Source organism: Nannobrachium achirus (genome assembly GCF_963921795.1).
Source record: "Nannobrachium achirus genome assembly, chromosome: 17".
Classification (NCBI taxonomy): Eukaryota; Metazoa; Chordata; class Actinopteri; order Myctophiformes; family Myctophidae; genus Nannobrachium; species Nannobrachium achirus.
In genome coordinates, this window is record NC_137824.1 from 53,899,211 (window position 1) to 53,912,714 (window position 13,504).

At 44.2% G+C, this 13,504-nt stretch overlaps 1 protein-coding gene across 1 annotated transcript; it reads left to right on the forward strand.

Moving 5' to 3' along the window:
• Positions 1 to 10,234: 10,234 nt before the first annotated feature.
• Positions 10,235 to 12,820, forward strand: LOC308302553 (pre-mRNA-splicing factor SYF1-like; the record flags this gene model as incomplete). The annotated part of the gene is made up of 1 exon (XM_080746809.1): positions 10,235 to 12,820. The coding sequence occupies one exon, from the start codon at positions 10,235 to 10,237 to the stop codon at positions 12,818 to 12,820; it is 2,586 nt and encodes an 861-aa protein (XP_080602935.1).
• Positions 12,821 to 13,504: the final 684 nt, after the last annotated feature.

Genomic DNA, 13,504 nt, shown 5'->3' on the forward strand with positions numbered 1-13,504 from the left:
GGGAAGCAGAGATCTGCCTGTTTTCACGGCGACACTTTACTGCGATGGTCGGCCCCGGTTTGGATTTTAGTTTCGCGAGCGTTTGTAAACAAATGGATTATCCTTCTCAATCGTCAGTGGACACTCACGTGCACACGCACGAAGCTTCCGAGGCTCTTCAAAATTAAAGCGTAAGTGAACGACGGCAGCAGCAACAGCTAGAAATGTTAGAAACCTTGGCTTCCCATGTGTTAATATGGAAAAGATACGAGAATTAAAATAAAAATGCATTTGAATTGAAGTCTGAAGCTGTACAGAAGAGAATAGCCAGCAATGATTCCTTTGTTCCCCAATGCCATACATGTTTCATTTGTATTAGAGGGCATTGTTGAGACTGTAACATTTGCAATTGATGTTGTGTATCTTAGAGTATACTGTATGTGTATATACTGTATACTGTACAGAATGGATTTGAAGGCAATTTTATTCGTATACAATCTTTTTTCTTTCTTATATTATTGGAGAGGACAGGCCTCCTGTGCTAGAACACATAGACACAAAAGCGATCGTCACTGTCAGGCAGAAACCTTGTATCTCCAAGTTTCAAATGTGTGAGTGTTTTCTTAAAGTAAAGCCCTCCTTCATCATACAAGACTGTCGCACAAGACTAGTGAAAATAGCAGATCTACAAGCACACAACGCCTCACACCGCAAGGCATTGTGTGCTTGTAGTTCACTAGTTTAAATCATATTTACAATGATAAATAATACAAAACAAACGGTTTTGGACATACAAGGTTTAGGCCACGGTACAGTATGTATGTACACTACACACAACAGTATGTACTGTATGTACACCACACATCTACATGCATGCATACTGTTCATACATACACATATCTACATGGAGATTATAAATGCACAGCAACTACCCATACAATACAGATGCACACAAAGCGGGGTATTCCCACAGGACGCCATACCACGGTGTCTTGAGCCAGAACAGAAGATGACCTCTAATTCTTAACGCAGCGCGCCAACTTGGATGACATGAATAATACATGACTCCAGTCTGCTTGTATTATTGCTGGGAGAAGGAAACAATTACATTTCCCTTAGGTACAAGAGCACTGTGGTGAAAAGAGCTGGGGAAGAGAGAAGATACACGTACAGAATGAAAAATGCATCCTGGGATTAATGTAGAAGTTTGGGGTCGCTATCTAGGAGTGCAATCTTGAACATCTGGGGCTGGATCTGATATGCATGGCTATTTTGCTCTCATCACTGTCGGGCAGCAACCTTGTATCTCCAAGTTTCAAATTTGTACATTTTTATCGCAAAGTAAAGCACTGCTTCATCATACAAGGCCATCGCACAAAAGTAGTGAAAACAGCTGATCTACAAGCACACAACGCCTCGCGGTGTGGACATACAAGGTTACCACCCAACAACAACGTTATACTGTACTTGCAACGCAAGATAATGGGAGGACAATGATCTCTGCAGTGGTGAAATTATTTTGTGGCTTAAAATTTAAAAATATATATATATTTTTTAGCATTGTTTGTGCATTTTGCTCTTGTGAACCTAATGTGAAATCTGATTAAAGAAGTAGTTCACCCCATGAAATTACTTTTCTATCATCAAATTATTTTCTTAGGAAAGAACTAAAATGATCTCCACGAAAAGCTGGGTGTGTAATTAATAGAAAATAAGAAATGTTTTGGGTGAACTATTCCTTTAAAACCGCTGCGTGCGTGCGTGTGTCTGTGTGTGTGTTTAATTTTTTCTTTCTATATTTTTAGGGAGAAAAACTGGATGGTGTTTAGACTGCTCATTTGTTGTTAAATGCTTTGTTTTGTGGTGGTGGGGTCGGGTGCTCTTCACAGCACTGCCCTCCTTAACTCTCATGCAATTACTCACATTCACACCTGGGGGTGAATGTGAATAATTGTGGCTGTACATACCGTAATAATATGGCCATTGAGTGTAGAAACCAAATTTACTAACCAACCACAACAATTCTGGAAATCTCCTAAGTCATATTTAGCAAGGTAATGTGTGTACCCATACAGAAGAAAAAAACAAGGCTAGCAGAAAGCTAAATTAAAGATCTCTTGTCAGGCTGGGTTGCCTATCCAGGTCTGTGTCAACTGTGAGGTGCATCCTTTGGACACAGGGAAGCTGTGAGGGGAAATGGAGTTTGTACAACAGATGTCACAACCTCACTCAGCAACGAAATAAACAGAAAATAAACCAAAATTTAAATAAAACAATTCACAGGAGGCAAGCAGTGATCACCCCATGATGTGCACTGCAATGTAGTTTCAAATGCACTATATTGCAGGCGCTTTTTTGAGAGTGAAAAAATAAGAAGACACGCTTGACATGTGTGATCTGGGCAGCTTGCCCCAGGAAATGTGCCAATCTCAACAGGAAACAAAGGTACCTTGCCTGCTGCGTCCTTATTTTCAACTGTGCGACTCACGTGTGAGTGCAACCGAGTGCAACTGAGGTCTCCCAGCCAAACCAAAGTATTCTGCTTAAGTATTAAGTAATCCTCTATTTGACTCAGATCCTGGGTATATCCCCCCGACCTTGATATATATATACGTGAGGCGTTTGTGTGAGTTAGCCGCCACTCTTGTGATGCACACCACCACCCCCAACCCCCCGACGCATGCTACGCCACCCTGCAGCAGAGGTGTAGCAGAGGTTGAGGTAGATGACTGGAAATTGATCGGGGCTGGAGTCAGCCCGCCATAGCTCATCTTCAAGCCATGGCAGCATTTCACAGTCCCGAGGACTGCTGATATCAGGCCATGGAGAGCAAGCTTTCTGAATTAACCAGCATCGATCTAGATACGCCTTTACCTGCTGACCTCAGGTTTAAAACGGGAGGCGGTGGGGGTGTAGATATTTGCTCTGATGCTTTTTCGAGTTCTCTTTCTCTCTCTCTCTGTCTCCCTGAGTCTCCCAATATCCCTCTCTTGTAAATGATTTCCATCACCGGCTCACTCACGTCGTTTCAGAATCTATGTGTGTTTGTTGGCTTGTATGTATGACAAAAGAACGGTGAGAGAAGCATTGCAAAAGGGAGGACGACAGAGGCATAGAGAGCAACATAATCAGGAAAGAAATTAAATGAGACAATTTAATAGAAGATAGAGAGGGGGAGAGAGAGAGAGGTGAGTTGAGTTGAGGGGGCAGAGAGAGAGAGAGAGAGAGAGAGAGAGAGAGAGAGAGAGAGAGAGAGAGAGAGAGAGAGAGAGAGAGAGAGAGAGAGAGAGAGAGAGAGAGAGAGAGAGAGAGAGAGAGAGAGAGAGAGAGAGAGAGAGAGAGAGAGAGAGAGAGAGAGAGAGAGAGAGAGAGAGAGCTATGCCAGCCCAACAGCAGCAGAGCAGTGAATCAGTGAATAGGGATCCTGTCATTAGTGGGGGTGTCAGCTCAGTAATTGGCGCAGAGGTCAGCTACGGCTGACATGTGCTTGTCCTGCTAAATGCTATCAAACACATCTGACTGGCCCCAGAGAGGCTACCTGTCTGTCTATACCTGTCTGTCTTACTGCCTACGCACGTGCACGCATGCATGCGCACACACATACACACACACACTGTCTTACTGCCTACGCACGTGCATGCATGCATGCGCACAAACACACACGCACGCACCCACGCACGCACGCACGCACGCACACACGCACACACTGACACTGCCTTGTCTCTGTATTGCCTGCCTGCCTGTCTACTTTAGGTATATTATAAGTAACTTTTACCTATTATAGAGGGTTTAAGTGGTACTGGATATGCAGCTCGGCAAATAAAAGGTGAATTGATCCCAGTGTATGACGGAGGACGATATCACGATAAATTAAATCTTCACGATACGATAAACGATAATATCGCGAATCGTCCCATCCCTACTGTCTACTAACCTGTCTCCCTGACCACCTGCCTGCAAGCTTTCTTTCCACTCACTCACAATCAACCCCCCTCTCTAACACTACCTGTGTACAGTATGTACTTGTCTCTAGTTTTCCTGCCTGTCCCTCTAAAACCCATCTACAAATCCGTCTCTCAGAATGCCTGTGTGCACCGTCTCTGTGGCCTGCCTTGTCCACCTGTCTCTCCACTCTCACTGCCTGTCTGACTACCTGTCACTCCTCTGTTTCACTGACCTGCCTGTCGAACCTATCTCTTTTTTGCCTCTTCAGTTATGCATGTACCTGATTTACCTGTCCACTGCACAGGGACGTGCTGGGCCCCTGATTCAGCCTGGGAATAAGAGTTGTAGAGGCCCTCATTGCACGCTATAGAGAGAGATCTCTCTCTATAGCGCTGCTGCTACTCAAAGATTTGTCATTTCAGATCATGACAAGTGACAAGCCAGTGGGCCAATTACTGTAGTTATATTTCGTTGTTGTCGGGTGAAAACCTTGTATGTCCGAAACCGTTTGTTTTGTATATCATTTTAAAAATGATTTAAACTACTGAAAACAGCTACAAGCACACAACGCCTCGCACCGCGAGGCGTTGTGTGCTTGTAGATCTGCTGTTTTCACTACTTTTGTGCGACGGCCTTGTATGATGAAGCAGGGCTTTACTTTGCGAAAAAATATATACATTTGAAACTTGGAGATACAAGGTTTCTGCCCGACAGTGACAATTTACTTTGTTGGCCGCCCAGCCCCCAAAATGGAACGAAGGCCGACATTTTATTTTTATTTTTTTCCTAATGGCCGGCCTGGAATGAACCGGCCGTTCGGGAATTGTCCCGCTTTTCCCAATGGCCAGCACGTCCCTGTACCTGATTTACCTGTCCACTGCATCTCATGTTGCTCATGTAATCTGCATGTTTGTCTGCTTGTCTGTAGCTGTGTCTATCTTGCTGCAAAGCTTCTGCTTCTGAATCTGTCTGTATTGTTCTACTTGTACATGAGCATCTACTCAAAACGCATATCATGGTGATTGAAAGAAGACGTTAAACTAGTGACTGGGAGCATAAAGTATTTATGACAATGTTTATTAAGGTAATAAAATCAAGTGTAAAGTTCAGAAAAACCCATCGAAACCCATGATGGGAGCATAACACGTTTTGGTGCCAGGGGAAAGCAGCAAAACTACTATGAATTTTCTCTTGAAGTCACTTACAAGGGCATTAACGAATAGTGATTTTTAGTATTCGATTTATTCGACCTCAAAGTATTCGAATAGTCGAATATTCGACAGGACATATATATATATATATATGTATTTGTTTTTTCATCAAATAAAAACGAGCAATTCTCGGTCTAGTAGTGACAGTTGCATTAGCTGGCTCTTCCTCCATCATGACATCGGAGGCTGGCCGTTGTTTTTCTCCACTGGTAATTAGTTCCGGGAGACGACATGTGACGCATGACATTAGTAGAGCATTAACCAATTCATCCACCAGGGTCATTGACAACTCATTCTTATGACTTCCTATCTAGCCAAGCTGTATAAACCATGAAGATATATATATATATATATACACTGTATATATATATATCCACGACTTTCCAACGCCCCATAGTGCATTGCGCAGACACTGTACCGAGCTTCCAGCGCCGCAGCCGAGTGTGATTTACAAGCTCACAACGGGTTGCATCTGCGACGCGACGTGAGCTTGTATGTCTGCTGTTAAACCGGAAGTGTGGTCCAAACAGGTCCAAATAATCTCCAGTAAACTCCTGCAGAAACAGGTGGATATATATATATTTTTTATTTTTATTTATTTTTTTAACGAGAGAAACAAATAAAATAAATAAGCGAATATTTGACTTCGGTGAACAACGTCGAATAGTGACTTTGATATATGAATATTCAAATATTCTGTGAATGCCCTATCACTTACTATATCGCCTCAACTTTCAAGCCGGATACTATACCCTTGGTCGCTACATCTGCCTCTTCTTTATGCCTTTTCTGCTGTAATGGAAGAAGTACTTACATGTTTTACTTAAGTAAAAGTATTAATACTGCAATGTACTATGTTACAACTAGAAGTCCTGTATTCAAAATGTGCTTGACTAAAAGTGCAAATGTATCTGAGTCAAATATACTTAAAAGTACCAAAATAAAAAGTATGTGCAGAATGTCCCATTTCACAAGTTCAAAATGTAATAAAAATCTTTTGAAAATAGCCGATCTACAGTACAGTACAAGCTGTATAGAAACAGGAGAAAGAGTATTGTACATTCACAATCTGCTCAAGCAAAGTCAGACTTTTATGAATTGCAAAAACAGAGGAGACCCTTACAGTGATGTCATTACGTGCGCATCCCGCATCAAAAACTCATTCAAGTCACCCAGGGACTCATTCATGTCATGGTCCTGGGGTCCCGGGGATGCTCCTCCATTGGAGTCCATGTTAAAATAATTTACCGCATCACGGTAAAATATATATATTTTTTTCCAGAGACACCACCATTGTTCATGGGTGAAAGCATCCTACTTTACCCTACGTTAACACAAATAAAATCCACGTAGAAAGTCTTAAACAGGCGATAGAAACGTCAATGTTTTGATTCCACCGACGTCCGACGCCATTTTGCACGCGTAAACTTTATATTGAGGACTCATAAAACTTTTCTGGGACCCATTTGAATGACCACCTGTGGGTCCCGGGACCCATTACATTGAAAACCTAGTAACATCACTGCCCTTAGGTTTAGTAATGATGGCTACGTATGTGTTTTTGTCCTCGTCATAATTTGACATTCCAATGTATAATTATGCCTAACCATTTCTTGACCAACAAGGTTATGCTTAGATAATATGCAATTATGGGGGGGTAATTCAAATACTTATTAAACACAGACTTTTTTGCCTACGGCGGACAAATGCAAATACTAATTAAACTTTTGTGCCTACTTATTTTTATAATGTCACTTTGTGGGCCCTTTTAATCAACATGACTTCATTTTAACAGTAATTGAACACCTAACCTTGGCAGTGGTAGTGTAGCCTATACGGTATGTGCGTTGGCTCTCGCCAACGTGCCTGGCACTTTGGCTGACTGGTCAGCGTGCATACCTGGCAAATCGGGGTCCCGGGTTCGCCTCCCGGCCGTGACGCTACATTGGTGGCAGCGGTGTAGCAGCGGTGCAGAGGGGAAGTATTCATCCCCGGCGGCGGTGCAGACCTGTCCGGCTAGTAGGCTACGACTGTTCCCCCCTGAGTTGCGTTTGAACCCCCCGGTTTCAAAGTCGATCTTAGATCCTGGCCGGCGCGCGAGGTCACGCTTCCAGGTAGAGGGGACGACTGTAGCCTATACGTTATGTGCGTTGGCTCTCGCCAACGTGCCTGGCACTTTGGCTGACTGGTCAGCGTGCATACCTGGCAAATCGGGGTCCCGGGTTCGCCTCCCGGCCGTGACGCTACAGTAGTACCCTGTTCATACCCATGGAGCTCTGCATTGCCAACCGGGGTAACTTAAGCATCCAATTATTTGTGGATATTGATGTTAAACATTGTTAACATTTGTTAGAGTGATATCAATGAGTAAATGGGTAAACATCTGTCAGCTTAACTGCCTCACTCTGTGGTACAGTGTGACTAAATTATGACAACACTGGAGAATTGAGCCGCAGACTTACGGGATTGTATTTTTAGACATGCTGGAAGTTATGTAAAGCAGAAAGTATTGCCCCCCCACCCCTCCCCTGCGTTTCTCATTCATTCACTCGCTCTCCCTTTATCTCTCTGTCTATCTCCATCTTTCCCTTTGCATCTTACTCAGGGGCGTCACAAAGGGGGGGAAAGTGGGACTGAGTTACTAGGGCCCAAGGTGGAGGGGCCTGGAATTATTTTATACTTTAGCTACTGAAAAATAGCAGATATACAAGCTGCGAGCTTGTAGATCTCTATTTTTGAAAAGTCGTGAAAATGTGTGCAAATCTTTGAATATTATGTCGTTTTTAAGCAAACATTTGTAACTCAAATTTTGCTTCTGGGGGGTCCCTGGAACTAAATATTTTCAAATGGGGTTCGGTGGCCAAAATACATATCATTTTGGGGGTCATTGACATGAAAAGGTTTGAGCACCACTGACATAGAAACACAGAATTTGAAATATTCAAAGACTTTTTCAAGATTAAAAAAATAAATAAAAAATGGCAGATCTACAAGCTCGCTTGTATATCTGCTATTTTTCAATAGTTAAAGTACCCAGGGCCCAGAATTTGGTGCGACACCCCTGATCTTACTCATACACTGTCTCGCACGTTCTCCATCTCCTTCTCTTTTTCTCTCTTACTCCCCTGCCTCCCTGTTCTCTTGTCTCCTCTGTATTGTTCAATGGAGGCCAAACCCCAGCTGTATTCCCCAGGGGCAGAGAGAACAGATGTTATAGTGAGCCAAGCAGGACGTAGCCGTGGTGAGCAGTGAAAGCTGCCTCCTTTTTCTATTCCTGCAAAGAATACAAAAAAATTAAACAAAATTAAAACAATTCAATGAACCTAAGATCGGCCTTTTGAAGAATAATCAAGAATTAACGGTGGTATTGGCTGTTTACACCCCCGTTATGCTTCAGTGGACAGAATATTTTGCACACATTACACAAAAAGCTGTGAGATAATGTAATGCCATTGCTGTTTTGGTTGTTTTATTTATTTTAGTTTTGACCGGATGGAACTATGTTAATGTGTTAGTTAATGTAATTTTACTAGAAGCATAATGCCCAATGGCAATGACGTGATGAATTTAAATTAGAGGGTTTGCCTGAATTTGAATATGTTACTGTGACTGAATATGTTGATAAGAAACACACATATAATTAATATTGTTCACAAATAATGTTGAAATGTGTCATCCGTAGAATAGTTTTCCATCTATTTATTGCAATATTATGATTATATGATGCATGTTATAGATCTAGAATAATGTGGTACTTAGGTAAGCTTTTTGCAAATAGGGTACACTGGTGCTTATGATTTAACAAAACAAAATAAAACAGGAGCACAGAAAAATCTATGAGCACAAACGGGATTTGTATTTCTAAAGAGAAGGAATACAATATTGTATTTTATATGTAAGACAACTAATCATTTTGTTAGGGCTCGCTCGTCCTCACCTTCACCTCCAGTCGCTGTGCACCCCCTCCCATGTGTCTATGTGTGTCTATGTGCCCCCTTTGATGCCACGTGACATCAAAGGGGGCTTGAGCCCCTACCCTTTTACCCGTCTGTAAAAAGTGCCCTCTCCAGACCATGAATGCAGTTTTTACTATGGTGAAAGAAACCATACCTGAAGGCAGCATTCAAGAGAATTGCCTTGTCCAAACTCTCCTGAACTTGAATGCAACATCTTATGTTGAAAGAATTGCCCTTTCTGTGTAGAAATACATGCCGTTACGCCACATCTTCAGTATTGACTTGATAATGCTTAGTTCAGTGTGGTATCAAGCCATTTTCACCAAAAGGCCCTTTTAGAAATTTCAGCCCCTGCCTCTCTAACATTCTTTGCCATTTTGGAGATAAGTTGGGTCTCTTCTCATTTCCTTCACAGGTCTTACCAATAATACTAACTAGTAAGATGCCTAAGGGCGAAAAGCGAGGTCGCGCCATCTGTCTTGGCCACCGGTTTTGGCCATATATGGGAGAACAGGAGATTTACTACCAATCCGGGTGATGCCAGTGCCGGTCAGCTCTATATAAGGAGAACCATGACATCAGGGATCTCCATATATGGGCAGGTCAACCATATATATTTATGTCAGCTATATACATTGAAGCGTCTGTAGAACCACCCGTGTTCTGTGAGACCCCAGACATGCTTACTCTGTTACTCGTTATGTGAAAGTCCTATGATGTCTGACATCATAGATACGATCCCTGTTATGCCTATACCTGTATATGGAGATCCCTGTCTGTAGAACCAACCGTGTGATGTGGGACGTGTGTGTCAGTATCTGTCTCTCAGTCCTTGTCCCCTTTTATGGGCATAAAGGGGATTCTATTAGTGTGATTGCCCTAACAGGGCACCATCTGGGTAATCAGATGTAGAGGTCAGCTCCATATATGGAGATCTAGGTGATGATCCAGTCATCTCCATGTATGGATATCCAGGGTTTGATCTTTGAGGAGGTGATGTCACGTGATGTCATGTGATGTCAAAATGTCAAACAGAATTGAGACGTTACAGCCATACCTACCCATAGCATGCTAGCAGACAGTTGGCTTGCCAACTTTACAGTCATTTAGTGTGTTTATTGTGTCTTGTCATAAGTGGAAACAATGATTCCGGCCAATGGTAAAGCGAGCGTCATGTTTGAGGAAGATGATCTTCCATATGAAGAGGAGATCATCAGGAACCCATACTCTGTCGAGTGTTGGATGAGATACATAGAGTTCAAACAGAATGGAACCAAAGCCACCCTGAACATGATCTACAAGCGGGCCCTCAAAGAGCTGCCAAGAAGTTACAAGCTTTGGTACAACTACTTGAGAGAAAGACGGAAACTAGTTAAAGGGAAATGCATCACAGAGCCTGCATACGAGGAGATCAACAACTGCCATGAAAGAGCCCTGGTGTTCATGCATAAGATGCCGAGAATATGGCTTGATTACTGCCAGTTCCTGGTGTCTCAGTGCAAAATCACCCGGAGCCGGCGAACGTTTGATCGTGCTCTCAGAGCACTTCCAGTCACCCAGCATTTCCGCATCTGGCCCCTGTACCTCCGCTTTGCCAGGAATTTGCCTCTGCCGGAGACGGCTATCCGTGTCTATCGCAGATACCTCAAGCTGTGCCCGGAGAATGCGGAGGAGTACATAGACTACCTACTTTCTATTGGACGCTTGGATGAAGCTGCTGTGCGACTAGCCGCAGTTGTCAATGATGAAAGCTTTGTGTCTAAAGAGGGAAAGTCCAACTACCAGTTGTGGCATGAGTTATGCGACCTGATCTCCCAGAACCCTGATAAAGTCACCTCGCTGAATGCAGCGGCGATCATCCGAGGAGGCCTCACACGCTTCACAGACCAACTTGGCAAACTTTGGTGCTCTCTGGCTGATTATTACATCCGCAGTGGGCACTTTGAGAAGGCCCGTGATGTCTATGAAGAGGCCATTCTGACTGTGGTGACAGTAAGGGACTTCACCCAAGTGTTTGATAGCTATGCCCAGTTTCAGGAGAGAATGATCACTGCCAAAATGGAGACCACATCTGAAATTGGGCAGGATGATGATGAGGACATAGACCTGCAACTCAGGTTGGCTCGTTTTGAGCAGTTGATAACCCGGCGGCCACTGCTGTTGAACGGCGTCCTACTGCGGCAGAATCCTCATAATGTTCATGAGTGGCATAAGAGGGTGAAACTGTATGAGGGCAATGCAAGACAAATCATCAATACATACACGGAGGCGGTGCAGACTATCGATCCATTGAAAGACACCGGGAAACCTCATTCCCTCTGGGTTTCTTTTGCTAAATTCTACGAGGAAAATGAACAACTGGATGATGCTCGGACCATCTTTGAGAAGGCGACCAAGGTCAACTACAAGGGTGTGGATGACCTGGCGGGGGTGTGGTGTGAATATGGAGAGATGGAGCTACGCCATGAGAACTATGACCAGGCACTCCACATACTGAGAAAAGCCACAGCCATCCCATCAAAGAAGGCAGAGTACTTTGACGTGTCCGAGCCAGTCCAGAACAGAGTCTACAAATCCCTCAAGGTTTGGTCCATGCTGGCTGACCTGGAGGAGAGTCTTGGAACTTTCCAGTCTACGAAGGCAGTCTATGACCGTATTATTGACCTCCGCATTGCCACACCACAGATCATCATCAATTACGCCATGTACCTGGAAGAACACGCTTACTTTGAGGAGAGTTTCAAAGCGTATGAGCGTGGCATCACTCTCTTCAAGTGGCCCAATGTGTATGACATCTGGAACACATACCTCACCAAGTTCATTGACCGCTACGGAGGCAAAAAGTTGGAGAGAGCTCGAGATCTGTTTGAGCAAGCTTTGGATGGCTGCCCCGCCAAGTTTGCCAAGACCATTTACCTGTTGTACGCCAAGCTGGAAGAGGAGTATGGCTTGGCTCGACATGCCATGGCAGTCTATGAAAGGGCAACACAGGCAGTGGAGCCTGGTGAAAGACATCATATGTTTAACATTTACATCAAGAGAGCTGCAGAAATGTATGGAGTTACCTACACCAGAGCCATTTATCAGAAGGCCATTGAGGTCCTTCCAGAGGAGCATGCCAGGGACATGTGCCAGCGATTTGCTGACATGGAGAGTAAGCTGGGTGAGATTGACCGAGGCAGAGCAATCTACTCCTACTGCTCCCAGAACTGTGATCCTAGGACCACCGCCACTTTCTGGCAGAACTGGAAGGAATTTGAGATCCGCCATGGAAATGAGGACACCATCCGAGAGATGCTGAGGATCAAGCGTAGTGTCCAGGCAACATACAACACACAGGTCAACTTCATGTCAGCCCAGATGATGAAGGCCACTACCAGCTCCACAGGCACTGTTTCAGACCTCACTCCAGGCCAGATGGGGGACGATGACATGAAGAAGCAGGCACAACGACTTGCTGCTGAAGCTGAAAAAGACAAGCCCAAGCCGAAAGAAATTATCTTTGTCAGGAGTGACACTTCTCACAGTGAGCTAGCTGAGCTTGCCAAACAAGCCAATCCTGATGAGATTGACATTGATGATGACGACGACGATGAGGACGAAGATGATGATGGACAAGGGCCAGAGGAGGTGCACCGTGAACAGAAGAGGGTCCCAACAGCTGTATTCGGAGGCCTTAAAGAAGAAGACCCTTATATGGTTCCTTGGGGGTTCCAAATGACCACTTAACTCATACTGTGCCGGGCCACTTGGGGGCGCCAAAGTCTGTTGAGTGGCCAGGGTCTCTCTCATAGAGGAGCGTTGCAACATACAGGGACTCACGTAGCAGTGACGTGCGTGGTCACGTTTGTGCATGTGATGAAAAAGACCCGGATGAAGATGGCTACAGGATTGCTATAGGCTAACACTCATTTAGAAGATTGATTTTCGGCGATTTAGCCGTAAATAAAACTTTCCCGCTACCATAAGAACACAGTTCAGAGAAAATGAGCTCCAAAGATGTGACTTTGTATTGGATTCGGCAGCGCGATGCGGCGGCGTTACCCTCTCGCGGGCCGATGTAAACAGAATCGCGGCCCCGGCCCTGGATGGAAAATTAGACCGGGGCTTCGTTGAGGCCTCCGATTAATTAATTCATTTTATTAAAAAACCCGGACTAGATCGGGATCGGCACCCCGGAATACGTCGCGCCGCCGACAGTATAGATTGAGTTTTTTTTGGGTGGCTCTAAACTTTATTCTAAACCATTTTCAATGGAATAAATCGTCGGACCATCTAGACTCGGTCGTTGGGAAGCGTAGGACGAGCCAGGACCACCCACATCTCTACAAGCAGCTCAGGGTAAGTAAAATAGCAAAAAAAAATATTGTATTGTATTGAAAAAAAGCCGGACTTGTTTGGGATAGGCACAAA